Raw genomic sequence first — 27694 nt, 5'->3', positions numbered from 1 at the left:
GGTGCTGAAGCTCCGCGCTGCCGCCGGGCTCCTTTATAGAGCGCGTGGCCGGGTGGGCGGGGGGGTGCTGGGGGACCTGTTGCCAGAGTCCTTGCACTAAGCTACGTCAATGCCCCCCTCCCCCCCGCGCGGGCAGGCTCAGCCCCCAGCAGCGGGCGGGGCGGGGCGGGGCTAGGGAAGTGGAGGGAAATCTAAAGGAAAATTCAGATGCCTCCAACTACTGGTGAGAGTCCCGAGGCGGCTAAAGCAGCAGGTGTCCGTTCCACAGGGCCCCAGGGGTGACTGGAAAACTCCCGGGTGGTATTGGCTACAGACTCGCTGCACAGCGCATGGACTTGTGTGCAGCCGCTCTAGTCAATTACCATCCCAGGCCTTTACTGGTGGGTGAATTTCACCGCCGTGCCTGGACGAGCCTCCGAGCACCCTTTCAAGCATGGAGCAGCTTCCACAGGCAATGAAGCTGAAAGGATTCGTCAGCATTAGGTTTTCCAGTGCTCTCCTGCCTTGCCCCTTGAGCTAACTGCTCAGCTCTAGTTTTAGTCGTCTAATTTCAGAGGTCACATTTTACATAGTGACCGATAAGCAGCCAGGTGGGGTGGGGAAAGGCAACTGAGCAGAGTGAAGTAGTGTTGCAATTAATGCCGCTGGTGAAGAGCTCTGGGTGAGCACCAAAGTTTGTCCACCTCACCAACAGAAGTTGGTCCAATAAAAATAAAACATGTCACAGCCCTTTGCTAAATGCTGGGATGAACAGCGCTGAATGAGGCAGGGGTCCCGTGGGGAAAAATGGAATGTAATCCTATAACGATTGTATCATAATACTTATACACAAGGGGGCCAAATTAAATTTCATGGGCAACCTTAACGCACGCAATTCTTAACTGACTTTGCAATCTTAATATTTGGGGGGGAGGTGAGCGAGAGAGAGAGATTTTTAGTGGCCAGAGGCCCCAGTCAGTCCCATTTTTCTACAAGCACCAAGATCATCTAGGCTAGGATGACACCTGCAGAGCCTGGATTAGAAGACCTCACAGGACCTCTTCCAATCCTATGGTTGTATGTGCTTTGCCATAAAGAGCTCACACTAAAAAAGAAGCAATATGGTACACATTACGAGAGAAAGCTACGTTTTTAATAGTATTTGCTTTTTTCCTGTTTGTTTTAATTATATAAATAATTTCCTCTATCCCTGACTGCCTCTCAATACAGAATTTAATTTAATGACTTCTTGTAGACCCTGCAGAAGACATGGGGAACAAGAAGTGTTCTCCATAAGCTGTGTGCTTGTGAAGCTGCTTAGGAGAGATTCAAATGCCACCCAGCTGATTAGCAGAGCACCCACAGCTAGGATTTTTGTGTTTCTAATGGTGGTGCACATTTGCAGGTTCCTCAGTGCACATAAGAATTTATCCCACAGACTGATGGAGAAGATGAGAGAGAGCATTGATCAAGAATATGGCTAGCATCTTGCCTATGTAATTTCTAGAGTGCATTCCCTGCACTAGCCTATTTGTAGTTCTAGCCTCTAAATAGGTTTTGAGGGTTGGGAGATTGGTTAGTGGATGGAATGGGACAGCTAACCACCTCAGCTTTGCACTGTTGGGGGAGATGCTGTTAGTAAGTTGGGGTAGCAGGACAATTATGTCAGCTAGAGTGACATTTACATAAAGAAACGTCCACAGTTAGGTTGACCTACACTGCCTTGTGCGGACTTAACCATGTAGGTTAGATGTCTTCCCCTCTACATCAGGGGAATGCCTGAGATGGACAAGGAGAAAGACATTGACTTGGGCTGCCATGTTCCAGAAGACCATGCAAACCTGTTCTGCACCAGAGAACTAGCACAGAGCCTGGAGGACCACTCTTGCAGACAGCATAGACATAGACAGAGGGAGACAAAAAAGGCACAGGAAAAGGAGAGAACATGCAAGAGGATATCTTGTCCTCAGGCAGTGGACAGATGCAGGGACCATTGAAGAATCACAGCTGCTCAGAAGCTTGGCTGTGAAAGACATGGTTCCTGTTTGTGCATCAGATGTAGAAATGACCCTTCTGCTTCAGAAGTCTGGTCTCCTACTACCCGTTTCATTGTTAGATTTTTTTACTTCCACAGTTACCAAATCAATTTTTATTTTTTGAAATGTAATTCATCTTTTATTAGTTCCCCACTTATGCTGGCTGGTGTTGAGCAGGTTTAACACTCACCGCTTTCCTTTAACTTCATTTTGTCATAGAACTTATGACATCATTCACAGCCAATACTGACTGATGCATTGGGACTGTGATAGTTCTGTGCACGCACATGCGCGCACGCACACGCGCACACACACACACACTCTCTCTCTCTCTCTCTCTCATTATAAGGTTCCTACTGGTCCAAGACAGAGCAAAGACAGACAGAGCATTCTACAGCAATACACACTACTCTGGGCTCACTATTGAAATGGTCTTTCAAAGCCTCCCTGAGCTGTTTGAGTTCTTCTTATAGTCCTGGTATCTGGCCATTCATAATCAGCAGATGACAATTCCATCTTTGCCCTCCACCCTGGTGAAAGCTTCTCCCTGTTTTCTTCATAGATATTAAGCAAGATACAGTAGCCATTCATATTTTTCTTCACTGAAGTCCAATCTCATACATAGGCTGCACCAGCAATCCTTCAAATGACGAAAGGTGCATTCAGTGGTCATGCTGCACCCATTGAGATGGTGACCAAAGCTCTCTCTGGTGCTGTGGAAAGGGCAAGTGTATGTATTCATAAGACAAGGGAGCAAGGAGTATGGGAAGATGCACCTATGGTCTCAGTCACCCCTGAATGACATGTTTCGGTCCCATGTGGGATTACTAAACTTCTACACACACCCTGCACTGGATGGTGGCAAGTTGCACAGTGGGATAGGTACCCACAGTGCCCTGCACGCTTCATCAATTCAAGCACTCCTGGTGAGGGTGCAGACCACTGAAAAAAGCATAGTGCGGACACTCATGAGCAATGCAATGATTACAGCAACTGTATGTAAATATAATTGAGGCCAACATAATTTTCTAGTGTAGACATGGCCTAAGTCAAGGAGTTGGGTCACAGGCAGCCTCAGCAGCATCTCCATAGCTTCAGACTAAAGTGCCTTTAGTGTATGCTCTGCAATTAATATTTTCAGCCATAAAAAGAGAGACACCATCTCAGCTCACTGGCCGATGGGAAGTAGCTCCCAGAGAAGGTGAAGTTGGGTGGACAGGAGAAAAATGATTTTTAAATGGAACAAATAGCAGTAGCTAGGCAGTCAGTGTGGAACCGCCTGCAAAAGAGAGAAAGCAAATACAATAGAGAAATAAAAAGGCACAAAGCCTCAGGTTATTTTTTTCCAAGTGGGCAAGAAAATATTAAAAGGAGAGCTCAGAGAGTTATGGCTTGACTAGGAATCTATAACAATTTAAAGTTGAATGATTTGGAACCATTAAATCACACACATTGCTTGCTGATGCAACTGCATGACCTCACCACTATTAACTTTTTCTTCTTTCCCATGCTCTTGTTTGCTTACCACATTTATTTGAATCTGGCTCTTCCTTGCTTTTTGGAGCAGGGACTATGTCTACATGTGTGTATACAAAGCACCTACCGGCATTCACAAGAGAAATCTGCAATATAGCTGAAATACGCAATGCTGTTGTAGTAGTTCTGGGCTCAGAATAGAGAGAGATGAAGGGGATGAAGTAATGCCTTTTATTGAGCCAACTTGTGTTAGTGAGAAAGACAAGATTTTGAGCTTACACAAGGCTCTTCTTCATGTCTGGGAAAGGTACTCTCTCTCAGCTAAGTACAAAATGAAAGACTGGTGTGGATGGTCTCTAATTTTTTGCATCCATGTGCAGAATACATTTTTATGGGCAGTGTGTGCCACCACTAGAAACACATGTTGCTGGCTGTCGGCCCTCTGCTAATCAGCTGGGCTGCTATTGATTCTCTCCTGGGTAGCTGCCCAAGCACTCAGTTTACAGGGAACCCTGGCTAGCATTTTTATCTAATGCATATTTCAAAAGCTGGGTCAAGGTGAAGTGGCCTGTTAACACCTCTTTAGTCTTTGGGAAAGGAGAGGGGCCATCAGTGGGTTATACATCAGCTTCACCAATGGAACCCCACAGACAATCATATACAAGAAAGCCAACATACACCCACTTAGCTTCACAGATTCAGTGACCACTTAAACACATCAAGTTATTTGTTTCTACAGCCAGGCCTGTGGGTACCACAAAAAGTTCTTTGAAAAGAAAATCTGGGATATACACCTTAACACATGTAAAACCACTTTCACCACACATGGACATGTCACCAGAGAAGCAAATCGTATCAAGGAACAAGCCACAAAATACCCTGAGAGAACCTGCTTCCATACAGATAGAACCCCCTCCCCCCCGGCCACACACCCATAGTTGTTACCTAACACCTGATACCGGAACCCACATGAGGTATCATCAGACAACTACAACCCATACTTAATGGAAATCCCATCCTCAAAGAAATCTTTCCTGAATTATAGAGGTTAATTGTTAACCTGCAAGTCTCAGCCAAAATGGATGAGGCTTACCAGTTAGGTTACCCAGTAGGAGCTGGAGCAGCCCCACACCCACTGCAGGCACGGAGCTGCTCTAGCCCTGCTGGGCCCACTGTGGGTTGGGATTCCTCAACACTGCCAGACCAGCCCCCATCTACTGTGTCCGGGGATGGACTTCAGGTGTGGGGAACTCCAGCACGGGCAAGAGCAGCCCTTGTGTGCGGTGGTAGAGGTAGGACCACTCCAGCCAAGGTAGGTTGGAGTGGTCCCCCCAAGCCTCTAAATAGGTGAACCAGTTAAAGTTTAACCAGGTAACTAATTAAACAGGATTTTACATCCCTATCTTGAACTCCAGTTTTTGGCATTCAAACGATCTCTAACCTCTCTAAGCTTCTCATCAGAAGCAACGCCCCCAAAGACCAGGACACACCAACTAAATGCAGCACCAGACCCTCCCAGATAAATATACGCAAAGTCTGCAGGCATAGCTTCCCCGCTACAATAATCAACACTTCCCACAACACACCTTTCAAGAACCCTAGCTCCTACACATGCCTATCACAACATGTACCGTTATCCAGTGCACTACATGCACCAACCACTATGGCAAAACAAGCCTATCCCTATACATTTGAATGAACACACAGGAAAGCAATAAAAGACAAAGACACCCTATTACCTGTGGATGAACATTTTCCACAGAGCAGTAACTTTGCATCTGATCTCTCAGTCCTCCTCCTTAAAGGAAACCTGCAGAGCTCTTCAAAGATAAATCTGGGAGCTCAACTTCATAACTTTTCTAGACACTGAAAATCACAGACTGAATAGAGCCGCTGGTTTATGGCTTCTGACAACGTCTGTATGTGACCCGCTAAAGCCTTCCCAGCATCTCCCACCATGTTGTCTACACTTAAAATGCTGCACCTGTGCTGCTGCAGCACTTCAGTGAAAACATTATGCTTTGCTGATAGAAGGGCTTCTCCTCCCATCCAAGAGTCAGGGAAAGGTACTTAGTGTTGAATACCTAAGCTGAGGGAGAATTCCCACAACAAACTCACGCTGTCTACACCAGGTGTTAGGTGGGTTTAACGGCATCACTCACTCACCAACAGAAGTTAGTCCAGTAAAAGACAAACCCACCCACCTCGTATCTTTAATGCAACTGATGTAAGCCTCTAGGATGGGTGAGTCACTCACAGCAAATTCAGGATCACACTTGTGAGCACCCAAGAGGGAGGGTGAAGGGGACATGTCTCTTCCCATCCCACCCCACCCCAATTTTTACTATCCCAATTGTCTCCCTGATTGCCGGTGTAGAACTAATGCACTCTCACTCCCAGTTCTTTGCTCCCCCCCACACTTTAGCATATAATTAAAACGAAAAATGATGAGAGGCTAACTAAACAACACGGAGGGGCAGAAAATCAGCCTAGTTAGAAGTAAAGGGGAGCAGTGGAATTTGAGCTGCCCTTTGGTTACCAATTTAAGAGCCAAACTGGACTTGTATTTTGAAATTAGAGCATACATTTGATGTGATTAATATAAAAGAAGGAGGTGGCCAAAGACCCCAAAACCTTAGCTTTTTTCCCTAATAAAATATTTAAAAACTCCTATATTATTTTCAGGTTAGGGACTTGCACTATAATCTAAAAATTGAAATTAGAATTCATATGTCTCCACATTCAAGATTATGAGTTGCCCCAAATTTATAATTACAATATTACCTACTGCTGTGTCTAGATTCATACTGAGCTCTTTTTGTACATTGTGAACGTATACCACAATAAAGACTGAAGAGTTGTGTGCCCAGTTCAAAGGGAGGCGTATATTCAAAATACCAAATAAAACAATCAACAAGCATCAACAATGTATGAGCAACAGAAGCCCCAGGACAAAAATAATATAAATGTCATTCTTCATAATGCACAACTATGATAAGCAGTTTCTGGCACTGTATCAAGAGCTAATGAGTCCTGTCACTAAAAATGCAGTTGAGTGCTGTAGCAGCACAGACCTCCTTATCGCCAAGTACTTTGCATTCAGTCATTACGGACAGACATGGACTACAAGCCTTTCGTTGCCAAATACTAAACACCAGAAAGATCAAAGTCATTCATACAGCCTCATGTTTACGCTACACCCATTGCAGATAAAATGTGAATAGGAACTACATTTAATGACCAGCAGCTTTTGGATACCAACTCCATTTCCTGTTTATCCATTGTTTAAGCTTCTCATAAACCTCTTCAGTTAGAAAGCAATGCAAATTGCTGCTCTACAATCCTAACCTCTTAAAGTAGAAACGAAAGTAACTTGATATTTATCCAGTAGTTTGGTTTCAAGCATTCATGTATTATTCTCCAGTTTTCCTTGAAGTACATTACACAGCTGGACTTGTTTTTAAGAGTAGGTCTTAAACATTAAAGTTAAACATATCCTCAAGTGTTTTGCTGATCAGAGCCTTGAAAATCACACTCAGCTATAAGCACATGCTTCAATGTTTTGCTGAACAGAAATGGACTTGCTTAAGTGCGTTGCAAATTAATCTAGCAACCTCATTTTTAAAAAAAAAGAAATCTTTTAAATAAAATGCTCTACTGTTGGCTTTCTGAATTGGCACAGCAAAAACGGACTTATGTCACTGAAATCTACAAAAGTAAATTTATTTTAAATTGAGGGTTGTTGTGTTTGAATAATTGAGACCAGATGCAAGCAAGAAAAATAACGTCTACTTTAGTAAGAGACATTAATTCAACCACATGAGCAAGAGAGGTGCAAAACATACTTGGTATAAGAGAGCAGTTCTCATAAAAACTAAGAATTTTCAAGTTGCAAGCTTCATATCAGAAAACTCCTGAGGGAGAAGCCCAGGATCCAGCAGCTTCTCCAAGTAATTTACACAAATTTCAGAGGGATAGCCCTCTTGGCCTGTATTTGTAAAAGCAATAAGGAGTACGGTAGCACCTTAGAAAGTAACAGATTTATTGCGGCATACGCATGAAAGCTTATGCCCTAAATCCAGTAGTCTCTAATGCAGTGGTGCCCAAAAGAAATTGAATAGATCATCACATGCCCTGCCCCAGCCAGGTGCTGCCCCCTCTCCCCTGCCCCGAGATTACTCACTGGAGCTGCACCACGCAAGTCACACCGCCCCATGGCTGGAGTCACTGCTGCATTGGACCGCAAGAGTCTGTGGCTCAGAGCGGTCTCCGCCACCACGCGCTTGTCCCAGGTGGTGAACAGGGAGCATATTGGACACCACAGCTCTAGGTACAACAGGACTCCTCGTGGTTTTTACACAAATTTGCTATTCACTTGTGTGCACAAAGCCACCACAATGTATTAAGTCTTGCTTAAGTCTTCCAGACAGCCATTTAGGCTCTTTGGGAAGGAATTAATTTTCTCCCCTTGTGACATTTGTAACAGACTAAGTAGTTTGAATAGGTGACCGCTTCTCCATTTTCTATAGGAACCTAGTACTAGAGAAGGGCAGTATGTAGACTTACAACTTCCGTGTGAACGCCACAATTTCAGGGAAAGGGGGATCCAAAATGGAACATAATCGCCCTCCACAAAATTCAAAATTTGCCATTAAATAACATCCCAATTTTTGGTTTGGTTCAGACATACTGTTTTGATAAACCTGAAACAGTACATTCTAGCTGTAACTTTCTTCAGAAGTCTTCATTTTATATTTTGAAAAGCATTTCATTTTGAAAAGTCATTTTGAAAAAAAGTTGAAATGTCTTTTTTTTCTAACTGAAATTTCATCAAAATCAACATGTTTTTCTAAATTTTGGACAGCTGCGTGGAGATCTGATTGCTGGCCAGGCTTAAGCCCAAGGTCAGCTATTGGAGACTAGGACAAGACTGGTAGGAAGAACCCAGGAGAGGGAGCTGCAGGAGACTTTTGAGACAAAACCCTGAGGGGATGGCAATGATGGTGCAAACCCACGAGGAAGTGGCCTAGAGAAAGAGAATAGCAGCAAAACCTTGAGAACTAGAACTCAGTGGGTAACTGCTAGTTACAGGGTCCCTGGGCCAAGACCCAGAGTATGGGTGGGCCTGGGTCCCCCCAGAAGCTACTGGAGGTGGAGACAGAAGCATGATCCTAGGCAAAACAAACAAAGAGGCATCTCAGAAACCATCCAGAGGCCATAGCAGTAAAAAGGGAAGCTCTGCAGGGGTTATGGTGGCACCAGGCATGTACCATTCACACAGGATGAAAGAACAGCCCCCAAAAGGGGTTGCACTGGCAGGAAGGAGAGGACAAGATTACGGCAGTCAAGAAATATATTTCAGTGTGTCCATTGTTTCTTCTGCCAGAGGGACTCCTGTGACTTTACACTTGCATTTTAAAGCCATTATCCAGTAACAGAATCCTCCCAAAGGAAGGATGTGGGACAATGCCTGTCTTCTTCATGAACCATCTCTTCTAGAAAACTTATTTCTTTACCACTTAATTTCAGGCTCTCATGTTCTTTGCACCACAGTTACATTAATTTCAGTACAAATTATGCATATTCCAATAGTAGGGATTCAGTCCCCTGTGTAAACATGCCTCACATGTTACAGCATGAAAGATGAACTCCAAGTTTCACAGTCCGTGGTCTCTGGTTGACCACACTCTGCAGTCTCTCTCACTCAGTTTTTTAATGTTCTAGCCAGCATGTAATAAATGTCCATGTACAAACTATAGGAAGGTAATATGAAAAGAATTACCTAAGAAGCAATTTTGCACACAGTGGGAAAATAATTATTTAATTAGTGTTCAGAGAAGGTTCATGTTTTCCTCTTGACAGACACACGTTGGCAGGACTTGTCAAAGCTTGTGCTGATTAATTCTATAGTAGGCTTGTTTCAAGAAATATGTTCCATTCTAAAAAAACAGTCCCATTTATCTTCAGAGACATGTTTTGACTTGAGGCTACACATATATTAGATGGAAGATACCACAAAGGAAGTAAACAGCTATTCCTTCACATTATAACAATCAAAAGGAAGGGAACATTCTCTTAGGCAAGAATCCATATAAATGAATCCACTTTCATTAGCTACATCTCAAGATTATTGAGTACTGTTCCCTACTCGGAATTATTTAATTACTATTCTGTCTGTGGAAATACTTCTGTGCATAGTATATTATGTCGAAATGATCCCCTGCTATTCGAATAACTGGTCTACCAGATCAGGTGGCTGAAAGACAGAACATCTGACAGAAACAGTTAAAAGAAGGCAAGAGTCCAAAAGCCTGAAATAATAGAGCCATTTGAGCAATCATTGGTACAATATATTCACTTGTACTTTTGTTCTCAAGCATGTTTGTTAGGCTTTATTTTATACACAGTCTTCCTTGCATTTTCATATGGATTTCAGGAGAGCCTCTCCATATATTCAGAAACAAGCTGCTTGGGGCAGAGCACATCCAACCCGGCTGTGCAACAATAAGTACAATAACAAATAATAAAATGCAGCTCTTTGGCCTAGTGCAGTTAACTACTAAAATATTCCTCTTATAACTGCATATCTGAGGACCAAAACACAGTCTGAAGACTGCCTTTGAGGGGACATATGCAGAGCTTTGGAAATAACCTTTAATGACACACAATGAACAACTTCTTACAGAACCAAAGGAATTGATATCTGATCACTTGCAGATACAGGTAAAAGGAGAGTTTTGTGCAAAGCAGAGGTATGCATAGGTCCTAATATTTGGCCAGTTAGCCTACATGCATTCAATATTCAGGTCAATCTCACTAAGCACCCACTTCTCCAGATAACCTGCCTGTTTCAGTTTGCTCTCCCATTGCCCAGGGAGTTCAGAGGAGTAGCTGACTGCTGAATCGCTACGCCTTACCTCACTGGAACCAGGGGAAAATCTCTCCTCTAGTCCACAAGCCAGAGAAAGACAGTAATGGCATGCTCTCCTGGTGGTTTCTTCTAGCTGGCAATCCTTCTTCCTACCACAGCCAGTGTAGGGATTAGAGAGGATCATTATCTGAGTATTTGCATTATGCAAGTATTTGGTCCCCAGTCATGACTCCTCCTATTTGGCATCCAACTACCTGAGTTTGGGTACTCCTAGTACCAAGTGAACGAAAAATTACCTTTCCAGTGACACATGGCAAAATCTCCAACCCCTAACTCTGAAAAGAGGAATTGCAATATTGACAGTCAGGATCCGCAAGCTACATTTTATTAAAGATACACAGAAATATGTTAGCCCAAGAATGCTACCAAAGCATCACATTACATTGAAATGTCAAGCCCTGATTCAACAAAACACTTTAGCATATGCTTAAACCCCATAGTCAATGGATTAATGGCTTAAATTTTGGACTTGTGAGCCACGTGGATAGAGTGATGAGCCCCACAATTACCCATGAGAACCACACTGTCAGGAAGAGGGTTTTAGACACCTAACAAGAGGCCCAGTTTTCAAAAGTACTGAGAACTCAACAAGTCTCTCGGTCTCCAATGTGCCACTGCTCTCTCCCCCAACTGGTATAATGCAACTTGGCTTGTGTCCATCATATCAACTGTTCACTGTTTTGACTTCAAGTGAGAATACACAAAAGTACGGTTTTTGCTAGAGATTAAAATAAAAAAAAAACAAGCCCAAAAACTGGACTGTTGATGATTAATAGGTATACAATATGCAATTTTATGCAGTCTTGTACCCAAAGGATGTCTTCACAGTAATTCTATTTGTAGAGAAGTAGCACCTGTGGCAGCAGGGTGCGGTTTCTCCCACTGCAACATCAACGTCAACATTTTGGAGGTAAAATGTGGACTTAAGAAAGGGCAAACAGAAACAGAACTCATTTCATGGACATAATTTTAATGACTGAGAGATTATGGTAGTGACTCTCTGAGAAACATCAATGCTGACAGTTAAAATTTATTCACTCAAATGCATGATTATTACAGAAGCAACTTATGCACTCATCCCAGAATATAATTGAAAACCACTAAAGCATGGTGTGAAAATTGTTATATTAAAAATATATGAACAAAGTATGAACTTTTCTCAATTAGTTGTGTACATTTTATCTTTAAACTTGATTATAAGCATGTCAGGTGCTCTTAAATCACATTCTGAAAATTCCAAATTCTGTCCTCTTGGTGGGTGCATTTAGTGCTGCGCTAAGACTCAGGCCCAAAACAAGTCTTGTATTAGCAGGGTCAATAATTCCATCATCCCATAATCTGAAATTAGATCAAGCAATAAAAGAAGATTTAATATTAACAGTTTAAAAGAGAGAGGCTTTCTGACACTTAACAGTAAATAAATATTTCTATTGGGGGGCAGGGTGGGCCAGATTAAAAAAGAGACAAATTCTGATTTAAGACAATTGAGCTTTTTTTTAATTTATGTTGAGGCAACAAAGAAGAATTTCATGCTTACTCCTTTATTTGCATAGTTCGTCTTCTAGATGTAAGCATACACAGCTCCAAATAAATTACTTGGATAATCTCTACCTACTTTAACTGAGATTTTTCGTACTATTTTTTCAGTATGAAAATGGCATGAAAATTGGTATTTTCAATTCAAGAGAAAAAATTTTAAAAAAGAAATAAATGGAAAAAGACAACAATGTCATGAAAATGACTCCCCATCCTGGTGGTAATTCTGTTCTAAAAAGTAATTAATATATGTTATTTGGCTTAGCTTTAGCTGTCAATTCAAGATGTTTAGTTATGAAAGCACAAGGATTTAACTTGCTGGAGTATTAATTTTATGGATTGCCAACAATTATTTCACTAATCTTCTTTACTGAAGTTTATTTCTAAAGAGCTGTAAATTAATCTGTACCATAGTGACGTCCCTGAAAGCTATGAATCCATAAAGCTACACCACAAGTAACAAAAAACCCCTCTTAATTCCAAACAACTAACTCTGCTCCCCTCAAATGGACAGACAACGTGGCCATGGCTTAATATTAAGTATGCACGCAGCCCAACTGAAGTTGGGTACACATGAGGCTGCCTGCAGGATCAATGCCCAAAAAATTCCATCTTGTCCCAAATGTACTCTGTCTGCTATATATCTTAGACTGTGTCTGTCTGACTGCCTTCCTCTCGGTGCTATGTTTGCTCAAGAACTCTTAACCCACCAGACCTATGACCACGAAATTTGGCATACAGCTTCCTCTTACTCTAACTTAAACCAAGGTCAGGGTTTGATTGTGCCTGGAAAGTGGGACATGCCTGAATCCCAGGATTCCCAGAATGTAGGGAGGGAGGGACACAGAGAGGAGGGCTGACATACTCCAGACTCACCACTACAGGCAGTGAGCGCAGGGAACAGCAACTCCGCAGAATGACAACTGGAAGCAGCCGCAGCAAAAAAGCAGTGGGCCCATGGAGATGGAGCTGCTGAGCCTGCTTGCCTCTGGATCAGTAAGCGTCCTCCCAGGGCACTGCACAAGGGGAGCCTTGATGCTCCTCTACAACGCACACCTCCCAATTGCTGGGGCTAGGAAACCATGCCCTGCCTGCCCCCCATTAAGCTCACAGTGGCACGGGAGCAAGCAGCCCAGCCCTAGCCCAGCCCCTGTCACATCCCTGCTGCTCTCCCTGGGCTGGGCACAATGAGAGTGTGTCCACTGACTTCAACGGAAGTTAAGTCAGACTTTAAACTCTGAGAACAATGAGCATGTCTCATATCTATGCATAAAACTCCTGTATAAGAAAATGTCATTGGGATTGTAATCTAAGATCTACATTGCCAACATTTTTAACATCACAGAATACGTTACCAAGAGCAATGCAGCAGTTTTCACCACAAAATTTCACAGAACAATGGATTAATTTTATTTCATTAGCCATTGGAACCTGATTAAATTTTGATCAGCTTAGTTTCTTGGCACAGTGCAATATTCATTGGGATAGCTCAGTGAACTATTTTTGTGAGATCAAATTCTCAGTCCTCCTGCTCCTCGTAATCTTAAAAGGATAATAAAATGTAACATTATAGAGTGATTTCTCTTTGTTACAACTGCTCATTCATCTCAATTTTCTGATAGGTGCAGGTTTTTTTGGTCCCGCTGGAAGGAACCAGAGTATTGAGATGTGCCTTTACAGGTTGCATCTCCCTTGTTTGGCATGGTCAGGACCTGACAGGTCCCAAACAAGAGAGTTTGCTGGATGAGGGGAGATCCAGGGCTTTTGTCCCCAGATAGCCCTGAGCGCCTGGGACTGCTGCGGCTCTAGCCTCCTTCCCCCCAGGACTCTGGCCCCAATCTAGGTGTCCCGGAGCTGCCATGGGGCACCAGCCCCTGCTCCCCAGCTGCCACAGGGCAGCCAGGGGACTCTGATTCCATCTCCTGGCCCCACACATAGCCCCAGCCTGGTACTCTCTCATCCTGAAACATCTGTGGCCTTCAGGGATGTTGTCAGACAAGAGCGTACAGGATTTGAGGGGGTGCAACCTGTATTTGGTATTATGATGTTTCAGTCTTTTAGTATAGCAATAAATTAATTCAAAAGATTTCATTCAATTTTAAATAGGTTTAAAGTAACTGTATTTTTGTGAGATAAGTGATAGTAAGAAAGTGTTGCTGGCTGAAAGCAATTAACCTCAGGTGGCCAGCCATATAAAAAGCTAGTTCTGTAATAAAGACATTTCAAAACTTAACACATTTTTAATAGCATACTTGTTTTTTTGTAATGACAAACTAGCTTTTATTGACAGCCTCAAAGATTTTACACTCTATAAGATAAAGATTGCCTTTGAGATCAACTCTATGTTCTGCTTTTCTTTGTTTATAAAACTGTCTTCCATATTGGGACACAACATTAAACACCCCTTTAAAAATCCGTTGCTAGAATATGACTCACATCTATGTTCCTAAAATATTCAGAACAAGGACTCTAAATAAAAGAAACAAACAGACCAAAAAGAAAATGGCCCATGTAATTTGTTACAACGTAAACTGATTAAATTCCATTTGGAAACCTGTAAGCAGATTAATATAGCTCATTAAAAAGGGAGCTGGCTAATGACTCTTGTTAATTAAGACTGTTCACAGTGAAAGGCACTATTCAGACAACTGATTAAAAATGTGATTAGAAAATGCAAGTAAGGGGAAGTATATTGACATTCTGAAGATAACAAATTATAATTTATAAGCAAAATTGCACACACAAAGTAAATAGGGAAACGTGCTTCCATTTTAAGACCATAAAAGCAATTTTTTTTTCTTGCCAAAATTAATTCCTCAAGGGCCTCAAACCCACTGAAGTCAGTTTAATGTGCCCTGTTGACTTCAGTGGGCTTTGAATCAGGCCCCAAGAGCATGGACAGAGACTGTATAATTTCACACACATTTACGAACAGGACAGTGCAATGAGGATTCAACACTGCCTGTCTCATGGAGCAATCAAAATGCATCCAGGCATTATCTCCACCTACAACCCCATTTTCCTTATTGCAGGCATCTTGCTGGTTGATAGTACAAGACAAAGCTAGGTTTGGCAGAATCCAGTTTTGATTTCGTGACTTGATGCCCAGCACTTGGCTGAGTTGATTCTCACTTGACTACCTGGGTTTGCCCTCTAATTTTTTCCACTCACATGCAGAATGAAACTCTTCATGTACACCAGCAGGGAGGTGATGTGTGACAAATTGCTTCCATATTGGTACACATAACAAACTTAGTGGGATGGGACCAAGGGATTCAGAGTGTGGGAGGGGGCTCAGGCTGGGGCAAATAATGGGGTATGGGGGGGTGAGGGGTCTACCCGAGGGTTTCAGGTTGGGGTGTGGGAGAAAGAGGGCCCCGGCTGGGGGTGCAGACTCTGGGGTTGGGACTGGGACGAGGAGTTTGGACTGCAGGCAGACTGCCCCAAAGGCCTTGTAAGCAATCGTCTGTATCCTACTTCATGCAGAGGAGATGTCAATTTCTGCACTGCTTGTAACAATATTTAGTATCACTGGTGACTGGACAAGGCCACCAAACTGCAAAAATAGGAGAGTAAAGCTTAGTCCAGTATTCCCAACTGAGATCTTACTGAGGAAAACAAAGAGTGAGGCAGCTTTCAGCAAACAATGACAGGAACTGTATGAATAGTGGGTGCAGGCAGAAGACAACCCTAGAAAAATGCCCAATTCTTCCCACAAGAAAAAAAGAAGAGGTGAAAACTGAGGGCTCCCAGACCATGTATATTGAGCATGTCAGACCAAGCCTATATTAGAGACTTACCTGGGTGGAACTACATTGCTCCATGGCAGGCCTGACAGCCTCACTGGGCAGCTGGAACAGGCAGTAGGAGGGGTCCTGCTCCACACCCCTAGAAGGTGTGGGGCTGGAACAGCCAGTCCTCAGCACTGCCACAATAGTAGTAACAGCAGCTGGAAGCTCCAGGCCCTTTTGTATCCCCAGGCCCTGGGCAGTTGCTTTCTACACTGTCGGTTGGCAAGCCTGCTCAATGATGTGAAAAATCCACCCCTGAGCAAAGTGCTATGGCAGAGGGAGAGCTTCACCCACTGACACAGCTATCGCCTCTCCCAGAAGAGAGAAACTACACTGAAAGGAAAAGCTCTCCCACTGATGTAGCATCTTCACATAAGAGCTACAGCAGCACGTCGTTTGGATGAGGCGTTTGGTCTTATTTTACAATTGTGATGCTCCTAACTCTTTCTGGCAAAGTATTTCCTTAACAAAAAATACTAAAGAATTAGGTGAAGATTTTTAGGGCTTTTAGGGTTTTGCTTCTGTTGTTTTTTTAAAGGATGAGCACTCAGATCCCACTGAAATTAGGCTACTTATTTTGGTATCCAAATATGGTTTTGGGATTAGATTTTCAAAATAACGTTATTTTAGGTACCCAAGTTGCAGAAGACTGATTTTCACACAGTATTGAGCACCCTTGAAGACATCACAAGCTAGGCAGCTAAACACTTGATGCTTTTGAGAACGTAAACATCATTTGAAAAAAATGTGTGTGCTAAGTCTATATTTAAAACCCTCTCCTGATATGGAACTATTGCTCTAAATATTAACAATGGGCTGCTGGCTGTTTTGAGGAAATTGTCTTGTTTTTTACATCATAACTGTACACATGGTTCACGCCTAATAAATCCAATAATTTTTCCATCCTCAAAACAAAGTGATTATGAATGAGATTCCCATGGATGTGTCAAAAAAAGAACAAATTAACAAAATCAGAGAGTTCATTTTCCCCTCCAGATTAAAGATTCAGTCTAACTACAGACACCTTGACTGTAATTTTTAATGTAATTATTTCAGTGAAAAATTCTACTGCTTACAATCCAATTACAAAATATGAAAATCACTACCGTAATTTTTCTCTCTGCCTGAGGGATCAATATGTGGCTTTGTAAGAATGAAATAGAGTTAGATGCTCAATTGGTACAAACCAAATTAGTTCTACGGTCTTTAATGGAGCCACTGATTTAAACCAGCTGAGGACCTCGTCCAAAGTCACCATCTATATTCGGGGCATACCTTACAAAGCTTCAGTTGGGTAAAAAAGAGATGAGGCATACAAGCCATCATGTCACTGATCAATACAACTCAGGAACAGTTTATGACTTCATAAATAATAAACTAACCTGGCAATAAAATAAAAACAACAGATTGCTTTGTATCTGCATTATTAGTAGGAGCTGACATATGGATAGAGAGTAGTAGTGAGGAATCAGTTCTCATTTTTAAACAAATCTGTTAAACTTTAATTAATGTGGTTAAACAGATCACATTTACAATTTCCTAACTGCAATTCATCTCTGACGACAGTGTGCATCTGCAATAAAGGAATTCTAAGTATGTGGGGATTTACAAAAACGAAATGTTTTTCTAACTTTTCGTACAGTCTATATCTTTATTCAAATCTATTCAATTATTTACTACCATAAACAAAAGATGAAAACAAATACAGTGGTTAGGTTCATTGCCATTAAAAATTATACAGTAGACAACTGTTCACTTAAGGTATGGTGTAGGAGCCATTGTTGAGTAATTTGCTCATATCTTTTTCTCGCGTTTTATGTAGAGATTTGAAAGCTGACACTAGGAGTTATGGATATAGTCCTGTTCTAGCCAGCTATTTAAACAGAACCTATAAGACTTAAGGCATAGACTATCACATTGTGGAATAACACTTATTGTAAACTGTGGTACAATTCTTTTTATAAGCTGTGAACATGATTATTAATGAATTTGAGAACAAGGAGAGAGGATACAACAGTAAAATACATCCACAAAAAGGAAGAAGGAGGGTAGAGCATGGTTAGGAACAGTAGAAATGAAAACAGATGCCTGGTTTACACCTAAAAATTAACCTAACTATGTCATTCAAAATAGCGAAAAATTTTGTGCTCAGTGTTAGGCAAACATATTAATGTGGACCTTCTTTTAGCATACATAGTGGCCGCTGTCAAAGACAAGATACAGTAAACTCTTTCATACCCGGCATTCTATCATCTGGAGCTCTTAAATAACTGGCATTTTAACCATAAATAAATTTTAGTTACATTTTTCCATATACCAAGTACCATATAGTGAAAGTAAATACAAATAAATACAGTAGACGTTTACAATGCACAATACCATTGTTGGCAAATAATGTACTCTGCATACATTTTTGTTTGTTTCTTAATATCTAATTAGGTTTTTCTTTGGTGTTATGCCTTGCTAGGTATACTTCTCTATTGCCCAGAATATTTGAATATCTGCCAGATATAAAAGAGTTTACTGTAGATGGAACCATAATTTGGATTGCATTTAATGGATTACATGGAAACCGAACTAAACCCTTGCTCCAGATTGTTTTAAAACGTATAAAACTGGTCTGCTGTTCAGCACTGAGATCTAAAATTTGTTAACACATTCTGGTTCTTCATTTATATGTTACCTTGCACTGGCATAATAAGGGTTTCCCTCTTCTTCAAACCTCCTGATGATCGGCTCCTTCAAAGCTGCTTCATCTGCCTCAGATAACTGCAAGGAATAAAGTGAGTAGTTGGACGCTGTCTATTTAATAATTGTTCAAAATTCCAACATTCCACAATGATATAAGATACCCACCTCAAATATCAGCCAAGAAGTGACTTACTAAACTATCTCAAGAGACAAGGCATGTGAGGTAATATCTTTTGTTGGACCAATTTCTGCTGGGGAGAGAGACAAGCTTCCAAGCCCCACATAGCTCCTCTTCATGACTGGAACAATACTTCCAAGCATCACAGCTACATGCAAAGCCGAATGCTCTTGTTTGGTGCAGATCGTTTTAAGTTTATTAAGGCATATATCCATGACTTTCTTCTTGGAGCATATTCTGTGGTACCTGAGTGCTTGATTGTAGCTAACCGATTTCTTGGTGTGTTTGGGGTGGTTACCACACCTATGAAGGTAGGTGTGGTGAGCTGTGCATTTCTTGCTTATGATTGCCTGCAGTGTTCCATTGCTGAACCTGTTTGTGTTGTCTAGAAGGTTGATACTAACATGGTAGTTTTCCAGAGACAATTTAATGGGTGAGTGGACGCTGATGAAGTTGTGGTGAGACTATGAGGGAACTTCAGTGTCTGGCCAAAGGATCAAAATATCATTGTTGTATCTCAGGTATATCACTGGCTGCATGATGCATCTGTTCAGAAATCCTTCTTCAAGGTGGCTAATGAAGAGGTTGGGAAGCCATCCTAATACCACAGCTGTACCCCTGGTTTGGAGAAAAAGTTTCCTGTTGAACATGAAATTGTTTGGGTGAGGAGGGAATGTATGAGCTTGTATGTTGTTTGGGACGTGTCCATTTCCCTGTAAATATCTGAAGCAGGAAGCTATGCTATTGGTGTGAGTGACGTTGGTGTAGAAGGGAAGTGGCATCTATGGCAGAAAGGATGATGTTCTGCGGGTGGTTGTTAATGTTGTGGAGTTGTGGAGGAAGTCAGCTGTGTACTAGAAGAAGCTGTCCCTTAGCATGGTGACTGGTTTGAGGATGATTTATATGAGTCCCAATATTCATTCAGTAAGAATGCCAGATATGATGGGTCCAACTGGCTTTTCATGTCTGTGTATCTTGGGAAACATGTAGAAAGTCCCTGGAGCAGCTTCGTGGGTGATGAATTTATAGAATTTCTCCTGGACTTCTTTGGGGAAGGATTTGAAATCTCAAGTTCTTGGGTAAAATATGGTGCTCAGTCTTCTTTCTGTTCTTTATAGTAGGCGATGTCACATAGTTGGGCTCTTTTAACGCAGCATCACAGTTGAGGACTACAATTGTATCACCTTTTTCTGCTGGTTTGATCATTATGCGGTGATTAGATTCCAGGGATTGGATGGCTATCCCTCTTGGCAGTGGAGAGATGTTTTTCAAAGATTTCACTTTTTCTTTTCTCCCCTGAAGCAATCAATGCAATGATCAAGAGCTTGGTTTCATCTACTCTATGAAGTCCAGTCAAATGATTCCTTTTTCTTATGCTTGATGGAGGGGATGAGATTATTGTGAGTGGTGGCATCATTGTGAAAAAAAATTCTTTGAGACAGAGACAATGGAAGAATTCTTAGGCCACGTTTACACTAGGGGGGAAAAATTGATTTCAGATACAAAAATCCAATTATGAAAATTGTGCAGTTGGAGTCAGCATATCTTAAATCGATTCTTCCACCATTCCCACAGCTGGAGGTTGATGGGAGAAACTCCCCCGTCAACTTCCCTTACTCCTTGTGACTGCTAAGAGTACTCTGGTCGATGGTGACATTCTGAGCATTTGATTTAGTGTGTTAAATCGGACACTGGAAGATTGACTGCCAGTTTGTCAATCTTCCAGTAAGTATAGATATGCCATTCCAGTTTTCTACATTTTAGTATAAGGTTCTGTGGTGAGACAGTTGCTCAGTCTCAGAGAGCACAAATCAGTTCCAGTGAGTGGTAGTCTTCACAAAGTGATGAAATTTGGGTGTCGTGTACTGGCTGTGTGTTGGGTATGGGAGCCTTTTTCCTGGTGGTTACAATCTGTGATTTGTGGAGTAGTTGCAGTTGGTTCCAGTACTTATTTCTGTTTTGGATGGCTATTATGGGGGTGAAGGTGTGTAAGATTATAATTGTTCTAGGCTTTTTCCTCAAATGTGTCCTATGAATGTAGAGATGTTAACATGCCGCTCTACCTTAAATGGTCACTTAGAATATGTGATAACTACTTAGGTTAATGAATCTGTTCCACCTTACAGGAAGTGTGAGCTCATGCTTTTCCCAGACCTGAAGAATAGCTGTGTGTGGCTTGTCTCTCTCACCAACAGAAGTTAAAGGGAAACATTTCAATCTCCCTGGACATTTAATAAGGGATTTAAAAGTAGCCATTTTTCTACAAGAATTTTACCACAAGATTACAGAGGGAGACATCTGAACTACAATTAATTTACAAGTTTAACATGTTCAACCTTAGCCTGAAAAGAGATCTTAAGTATTTTAATTTCCCCACATTTGATATTCAGAGGAATGAGACACTTCTTACTTAATTTGCATCATTAACTGGTCCTACTAACAATAGGTAACCCCACTTTTTTCCTCTCCTGCCATATAAATCCTGGATTCTGTTTTCCTCTCCATTTTTCATCTGAGGAAGTTGGTTTTGCCCACAAAAGCTCATGGTCTGAAGAAGTGGGTCTGTCCCACGAAAGCTCACCTAATACATTATTTTGTTTGTCTTTAAAGTGCTACTTGACTGCTTTTTTGTTTTGATAGTATATAGACTAGCACGGCTTTCTCTCAGTTATGGTCTAATAAATGTGTCTCTAAGGTGCCATAAGACTGTTGGGTACAGCAGAAGTTAGTTCAATTAAAAATATTACCTCATCCACCTTGCCTCTCAAATATCCTAGGTCCAAAACAGCAAGAACTACCCTGCAGAAACCATCTCCAGGCATTTTTCATCCTACTCTGCCCACAAGTCTCAACTTCGCCTACCTAGCAGCATGCATTAAACTAATCACCTTTACAATTTTGGGGTACAAAAGAATAAAACAATTCTATCCTAATCCATGTCAAAAATTTCTAAAAAGCTCCATTTTCAGGTGCTTCTTACTCATGTATTCATGACATTAGTGCTGAAATTTGAGATTAGCTATTTTAAAATGATAGAAATGGTAAAATATGCCAGGTTTCAAACTCCTCTTTCAGCTGAGATTTTGCTTTAAGCCACCTTTGCACCCTCCTACCCTTGCACTATTCCAGACACAATGTAATTTAAACAACCGTCCATCTTTCCCTGCCCCAGCCTGCAGCTGTTAACAGAAAAACAGGGCCCTGCATGGGCTGTTCTGATTGGTGCGCAAGGGCGCGACAGGTAGGGAGAGCAGAACTCTCTTCTGAGACAAGTCCTGAGCCAGCAGGTTGGATCCAGTGGGTTAGCGGGCCGGATCCAGCTCTCAGGCTGTATTGTGCCCAGCGCTGCACTACAGCTTGTGAGCAGATGCTTGGCATGCAGCTTTACAGCTTATCATTTACCCTGCCTGTAGTAGGGAAATCCTGCCCTGGCCAATCCAGGTTTTTAGGGCTTGTCTACAGTTACCAGAGAGTCAAACCCCCAGAGATCAAAGGTCCTTCAGGGTTCAATTTAAATGATCTAATAGGGACATGCTAAGTCAAATGCTGAGGGTGCCCCTGCTGACCCTGTATTCCTTGCAGTCAGAAGGAGTAAGGGAAGAGGGCTGTGACTGCCCACTATGGGGGGATGGCACAGAAAATTGATATAAGGTATGTCGACTCCAGCTATGCAATTTGCACAGCTGGAGTTGTGTACTTTAAATTGATTTTAACCCCTTGCGCAGACCTGGACAGAGAGTCCCAGTCTGTCACTGCAAGCTATTCACATGGTATAAAGGGTCTAAAACAATCTTTTAAAGCTTTCATTAAATGTAAATGTCTAGCTAAATTCTCAGTTATAATAAATCAATGTTGCGCCTTCAACCTCAGGTAACGGGACTACTCCTGCATTTCAGCTTTAGCATGTGTTTAAATTCTTTGCTGGATCAGCTGAGATGTATATCCCTACTGTCAACCCAAAATATTTTTATTTCTCTTGAGCCAACATGACTGGAGTTCATTAAGGGTCAGGATCAACGTAGCCACTTCCAGGAAGACATGTAAGATGCTCTTCTTTGGGCACTTGTTTCACGACAACGTGGATCTTGACCCAACAAAACACTTGGCTGCTGGCTAATTTTAAATATGTGCACAGGCCTATTAAAGTCAATGGTTCAGATTCTCTGCTGGCCTAAACCTCATATAATCATTTACCCCGGTGGACCTCAAGCACATGCTCAAGTGCTTTACTCAACTAGGATGTCTGCCCTGAGTTCCAAGCTAACAAACAGCAAGAGAGAATATTTTCCCTCTTACTGTAATGCTGACATTCTTAATTTAAGCCATGCAAGGCAACTACAGCATTTGGCACCAACTAAATGTTAATAACTACAAAGTTCTGGCTTTCCTTAACTACAATCACACACACATCTGACACATTTCATTTGAGGGTCTCAAAACATTTTACAAACTAACTTTAAATCACTATCACAACTTTTCTTCATGATATCATTTCAATTCTACAGTTGGGAAAACTGAGGCAATGAGAGGGACATGAATTTCAATTTACTCATATTCAGCCCAAGTATTCAGGCTATACATAATTGGAATGCTAAGCAGATGGGCAGATAAAATCCACAAGCCTAAGTATCCTGATTATGTACAATGAAAATTCCTGAGTATGATATATTACAATAAAATTACATTAATGCAAAATACAAATTTAATAGATAAGGAAACGTTAATAACTAAAAACCATGTCCATTTTCTGCATCATTATTAATATCCAGTCTCTATATTTGACTTCAACCTATTCTGTAACACACAGGAACTGGATATTTCACTTCTAACACATTCCATCTCCATGGCAACTATAGGTAATCTCCATTTTATATTAGTGATCAAGATGTCCTGACATATCTATAAGAAATAAAAAACAGTCATGAGTGGTGTTTTCCAAGTCCTTTGCCTATGTATTAAATCAAAACAATTACAAGTTTATTTAAACACCACAAATTTCATATAAAAATGGTGACATCAGGTCAGGGTCCCTTGCAGAACACTCCGCTGTTTCTAGTAGTGGTTTCAGAATGCCGAAGTGCTAGATAATATGCTGGTGGATCAGCCTCCCATGAAACTTCCCTCTGCAAACATAATTGCAAAGAAATATTTTGTGCTCTCAATTATCCCTCATAAATCTCCCACAATGGGGGAATCTCCAAATGCTAAGCTGAGGCAGAACTGAATATCTGACCCTAGGGCCCAAGGAAACAGATAACCAGAAAAATGTCGCCTAAGCCAGTGGAAAAAGAGCAAGTCACTAATAACGTTCTTGCTTTACGGAAGACACAAGCACTAGCATTTTATAAACATGACCTGATAGTCACGCCACTGAGTGGCATCAACAGAAGCCTTAAACTGTTACTCCTGGGGGAGTTCTGCACTACTGCGTATGTGCATATTTTATGAACCCTGAAGATTTTTAATTTTTCACAGAAAAAGGCTTCTGCCAAAATGTTGCTGCAGTTGCACCTTTTGTCCACGAGAGGGCAAAGTGGAGCACGAACAGCACTAGCTTTCAGCAGAGGGCACTGCGGCAAGCGAACAAAAGGTGCAGCTCACAGCTGGTGAAGGAAGACCGGAAGCTTAGGCTCTTCACAGCGCCTGTGGCCAAATCAGGAGACAGGGACTGAGAGATGCAGCGGCAGGGTCAGACAAGGGCTCATAAGGGCTAGTGGGGAGAACAGACAGAGGCAGGATTTGGATAGAAGCGGAGGCACTCGGCCATGGAGGGAAAGAGGTGCAGACACACATGGGGCTGGAGCAGTGTTATAGGTCTTCACAGGTGCAGTGGATTGTCTGGATATGGGAACAGAGACACATGGGCAGATGTGCCCGACTAAATGGAAGAGGCTAGGGGTCAGCCAGGGTCTGTATGAAGAAGCTCCTTAACAATCTCTCCCCTGGTCCCCCTACCAAAAGAGCCCTCATAAAAAAAACACGTCTCACACTTTTCCCACCCAAGTGCCACAAACCCTCCTAGTTGACACCCAGGCTCCTTCTCAGCAATTTACTTTCCTCTCCCTTAACTCCTCCTGACTCCCTCAAGCCTTTCCACTGCTCCTGCAGGGAATCAAAAATATGGTTCTGTACTGTAGTTTAAATGACTTATTACTCAGATCACCACAGTAATATCCCTAGTAAGGAATCTATTTGTCAAAAAACATTTCCTGAATCTTTTTTGTTGTCTGTGTTATGGATACATATTTGCTGATAAGTATTTTGAAATAAATGACCAAAAATAATTGAAACAGACAAGATTATATTGCATTATTCTGACAAATAAAATATGCAGAATTTTGTAGAATTTTAAAATATTGTGCACATTTTAAATGTTTCGGTGCTGAATTCCACGAGGAGTAAACCAGTAAGTGTCAGATTTATGGATTCCAAAGCCAGACAGGACCACTGAGATAATCTTGTCTGACTTCCTGCATAAATCAGGACATAGAACTTCTCCAAAATCCCTCAAGCTTATCTCTTAGAAAAACATCCAATCTCGATTAAAAAAATTATCAGTGATGGAAAACCCACCCCTACCCTTGGTAAATTGTTCGAATGGTTACCTTCATGTTAAAAATGTACACCTTATTTTCAATCTGAATTCATTTGGCTTCAATTTTCAGCCACTAGATCATAGTCTACCTATCTCTAGACTGAAAATTCCATTATTAAATATCTGTTCCCTACATAGGTACTTATAAACTGATCAAGTCACCCTTTAGTAGACTCTTTATAAAGCTAAACAGTCTCAAAGAGTGTAGTCTACAACCATAAGCATGTTTTCGAACCCTTTAATCATTCTTATAATTCATCTCTGACTTAACATCCATCTTGAACTGTGGACACCAGGACTGGACACACAGTATTCTAGCAGTGGTTGTATCAGTGCTGCCTACAAAAGGTAAAGTAACTTCTCTGTAGTTATTCAAGAATCCTGTTTATACATTCCAGGACTCTATTAGCCCTACATAGCATTGCACTGGGAGCACATGTTTAGCTTACTAGCCAACCTTCAACTTTTTTCAGTCTCTACTTTCCAGGATAGAATTCTCTCTCCTGTAACTATGGGCCACATTCTTTCTTTCCAAATGTACACTTTTACATTTAGCCATACTAAAATGCAAACTGTTTGCTTGCATTCCACTTACCAAGCAAACTAGACCACACTGAATCAGTGACCTCTTTGTTATCATTCCCTCAAATCTTCATGTCATCTGAAAACTGTATCAGTGACGATTTTATGTTGTATGTTTTCTTCCAAGTAATAAATAAACATGTTAAATAACAGAGGCCAAGAACGGATCCCTATGGGACCCCACTTGAAACACAAATGCTCAATGAACATTTCCCATTTAAACCTAAACGCTCAGACTTATCAGTTAGGCTGCGTCTACACTATGAGATAAATTTGATATTTAATAAATTCAAATATTTAACCTCAATATCATGAATTTGAATGAAGTATCCACAAAGCTTCTTAAAATTCGACCCATCTATTTTCTGTGTCAAATCTCTACGTCCCCATTACCCCGTGAAAGTGCGATAGCGTAAGCACTGCATTGTGAGTACCTATCTCACAATGTCTTAGCCCCAGCTGCTTGTGGGTGTTTCATGTTGGAATTCCAAGCACTGTCCCAGAACTCACTGCATCACTAACCACACAAAAGAGAGAGTTACCTGTTCCGTAACTGGTGTTCTTCGAGATGTGTTGCTCGTGTCCGTTCCAATTTGGGTGTGTGCCACGTGCATGCCCAGTTGCCGGAAGCTTTTTGCCCTAGCCAGTAGCCTTAGGGTTGGTGCAGCACCCCCTGGAGTGGCGCCCGTATGGCCACCCATATATGCACTGCCCGCCCCCCCCCCCCCCCCCCCAGTTCCTTCTCCCCACGCTGTCGCTGTCGGTTGCTGGAGCTTAACTCTTGGTGAGAGTCTGCTGGTAGCTTTTGTTGTTTTAATTAGTTGTAAATAGTTTAGATCGTTATCTTTGTAGGCAAATTGTGCCTTTAACCCCCTCGGCGCCTCGGAGCCAGGTGATGCTTGGCTCTCTGGGTTTTAAAAACTGTTCTCAATGTGGCAAACGTATGCCCAAAAGTGACCCACATAAAGCTTGTCTGGGCTGCCTCAGTGAGACTCATCTCTGAGAGCACTGCTCTATCTGCAAGGCCTTCAAACCCAGGACTCTAGAAGACACCATATCCGCCCCGTAGTATTGATATTTTGTAATCGGTATTATGTCTCAATATATTGAGTTAACAGTATTACATGTAAAGACAGTCATGTTTTAATATTGAGCTAAAGCCTTGAAATTTGAATTTTATCTCATAGCGTAGACACAGCCTTAGATCACGGGTGCACAAAATGGGGGGCATGGGTTGGGGGGGCGCAGCTTGATCATCTACTTCCCTCAGCTTCCACTGCCTCACCAGCCCTATCCTTTCTCCCACGAGGCCTCTACCGCTGCTGTTTGCCAATGCCCCCCTCCTACCCCACCTGGATGGGCCAATGAGAATGCACAGAGGCCCTGAATCAAGTGGCGGGGGCAGCTGGGGAGTTCCCAGCTTGATAAGGTATCCACTTGGGGTCCCCCATTGGTACCCTCCTGAGATCCTCCCTCTGAGCACCCCTCCCCCTTCAGGGTACCCCAAAGAGCCTCCTAGTATGTACTTCCTGAGCATCCCACCCCTTTCTGAGCACCCCCCTGCATCCCTTCCTGTGGTGTGCCCACAGGTTGGGGGGTGGGGGTCCCAGCTAATTGCAGGACCAAAAAGTGGGCCTGATGTAAAAAGTTTGCTCACTCCTGAGTTACTACTACTACTTAACCCTTGTACTCCGCATGGAGCATAGGTCACCTACTAGTCTCCTCTACTTCACTCTCAACTTTTAATCCATTTAACAGATCCCATGAACATTTTATATTGGTTGTGTGATAGGACTGTACCAGGTCAAAGCAAAGGTATTACAATGTGAGCCAGCTATAGTGTAAGATTTGAGGAGAATGATGGTGCCCACAGTACAAGCAATAGACCAAATGTCTGTA

The 27694-nt window shown here is 41.9% G+C and overlaps 1 protein-coding gene across 1 annotated transcript in view; it reads right to left on the bottom strand.

The window, feature by feature from the left end:
• Positions 1–11372: 11372 nt before the first annotated feature.
• The window catches only part of MCCC2 (methylcrotonyl-CoA carboxylase subunit 2), a 78233-nt gene continuing 61911 nt past the window's right edge, over positions 11373–27694 (bottom strand). The window contains exons 16-17 of the mRNA XM_074995414.1: positions 18433–18518; positions 11373–11760 (exon numbers count right to left, since the gene is read on the bottom strand). Of these exons, the coding sequence (XP_074851515.1) occupies positions 11643–11760; positions 18433–18518 (204 nt within the window). The 3' untranslated portion in view covers positions 11373–11642. The remainder of the gene's footprint in view (positions 11761–18432; positions 18519–27694) is intronic.

Source organism: Carettochelys insculpta, chromosome 5, assembly GCF_033958435.1.
Source record: "Carettochelys insculpta isolate YL-2023 chromosome 5, ASM3395843v1, whole genome shotgun sequence".
NCBI lineage: Eukaryota > Metazoa > Chordata > Testudines > Carettochelyidae > Carettochelys > Carettochelys insculpta.
The sequence above is the reverse complement of the archived record's forward strand: the minus strand, read 5'-3'. Positions and strand labels throughout refer to the sequence as shown.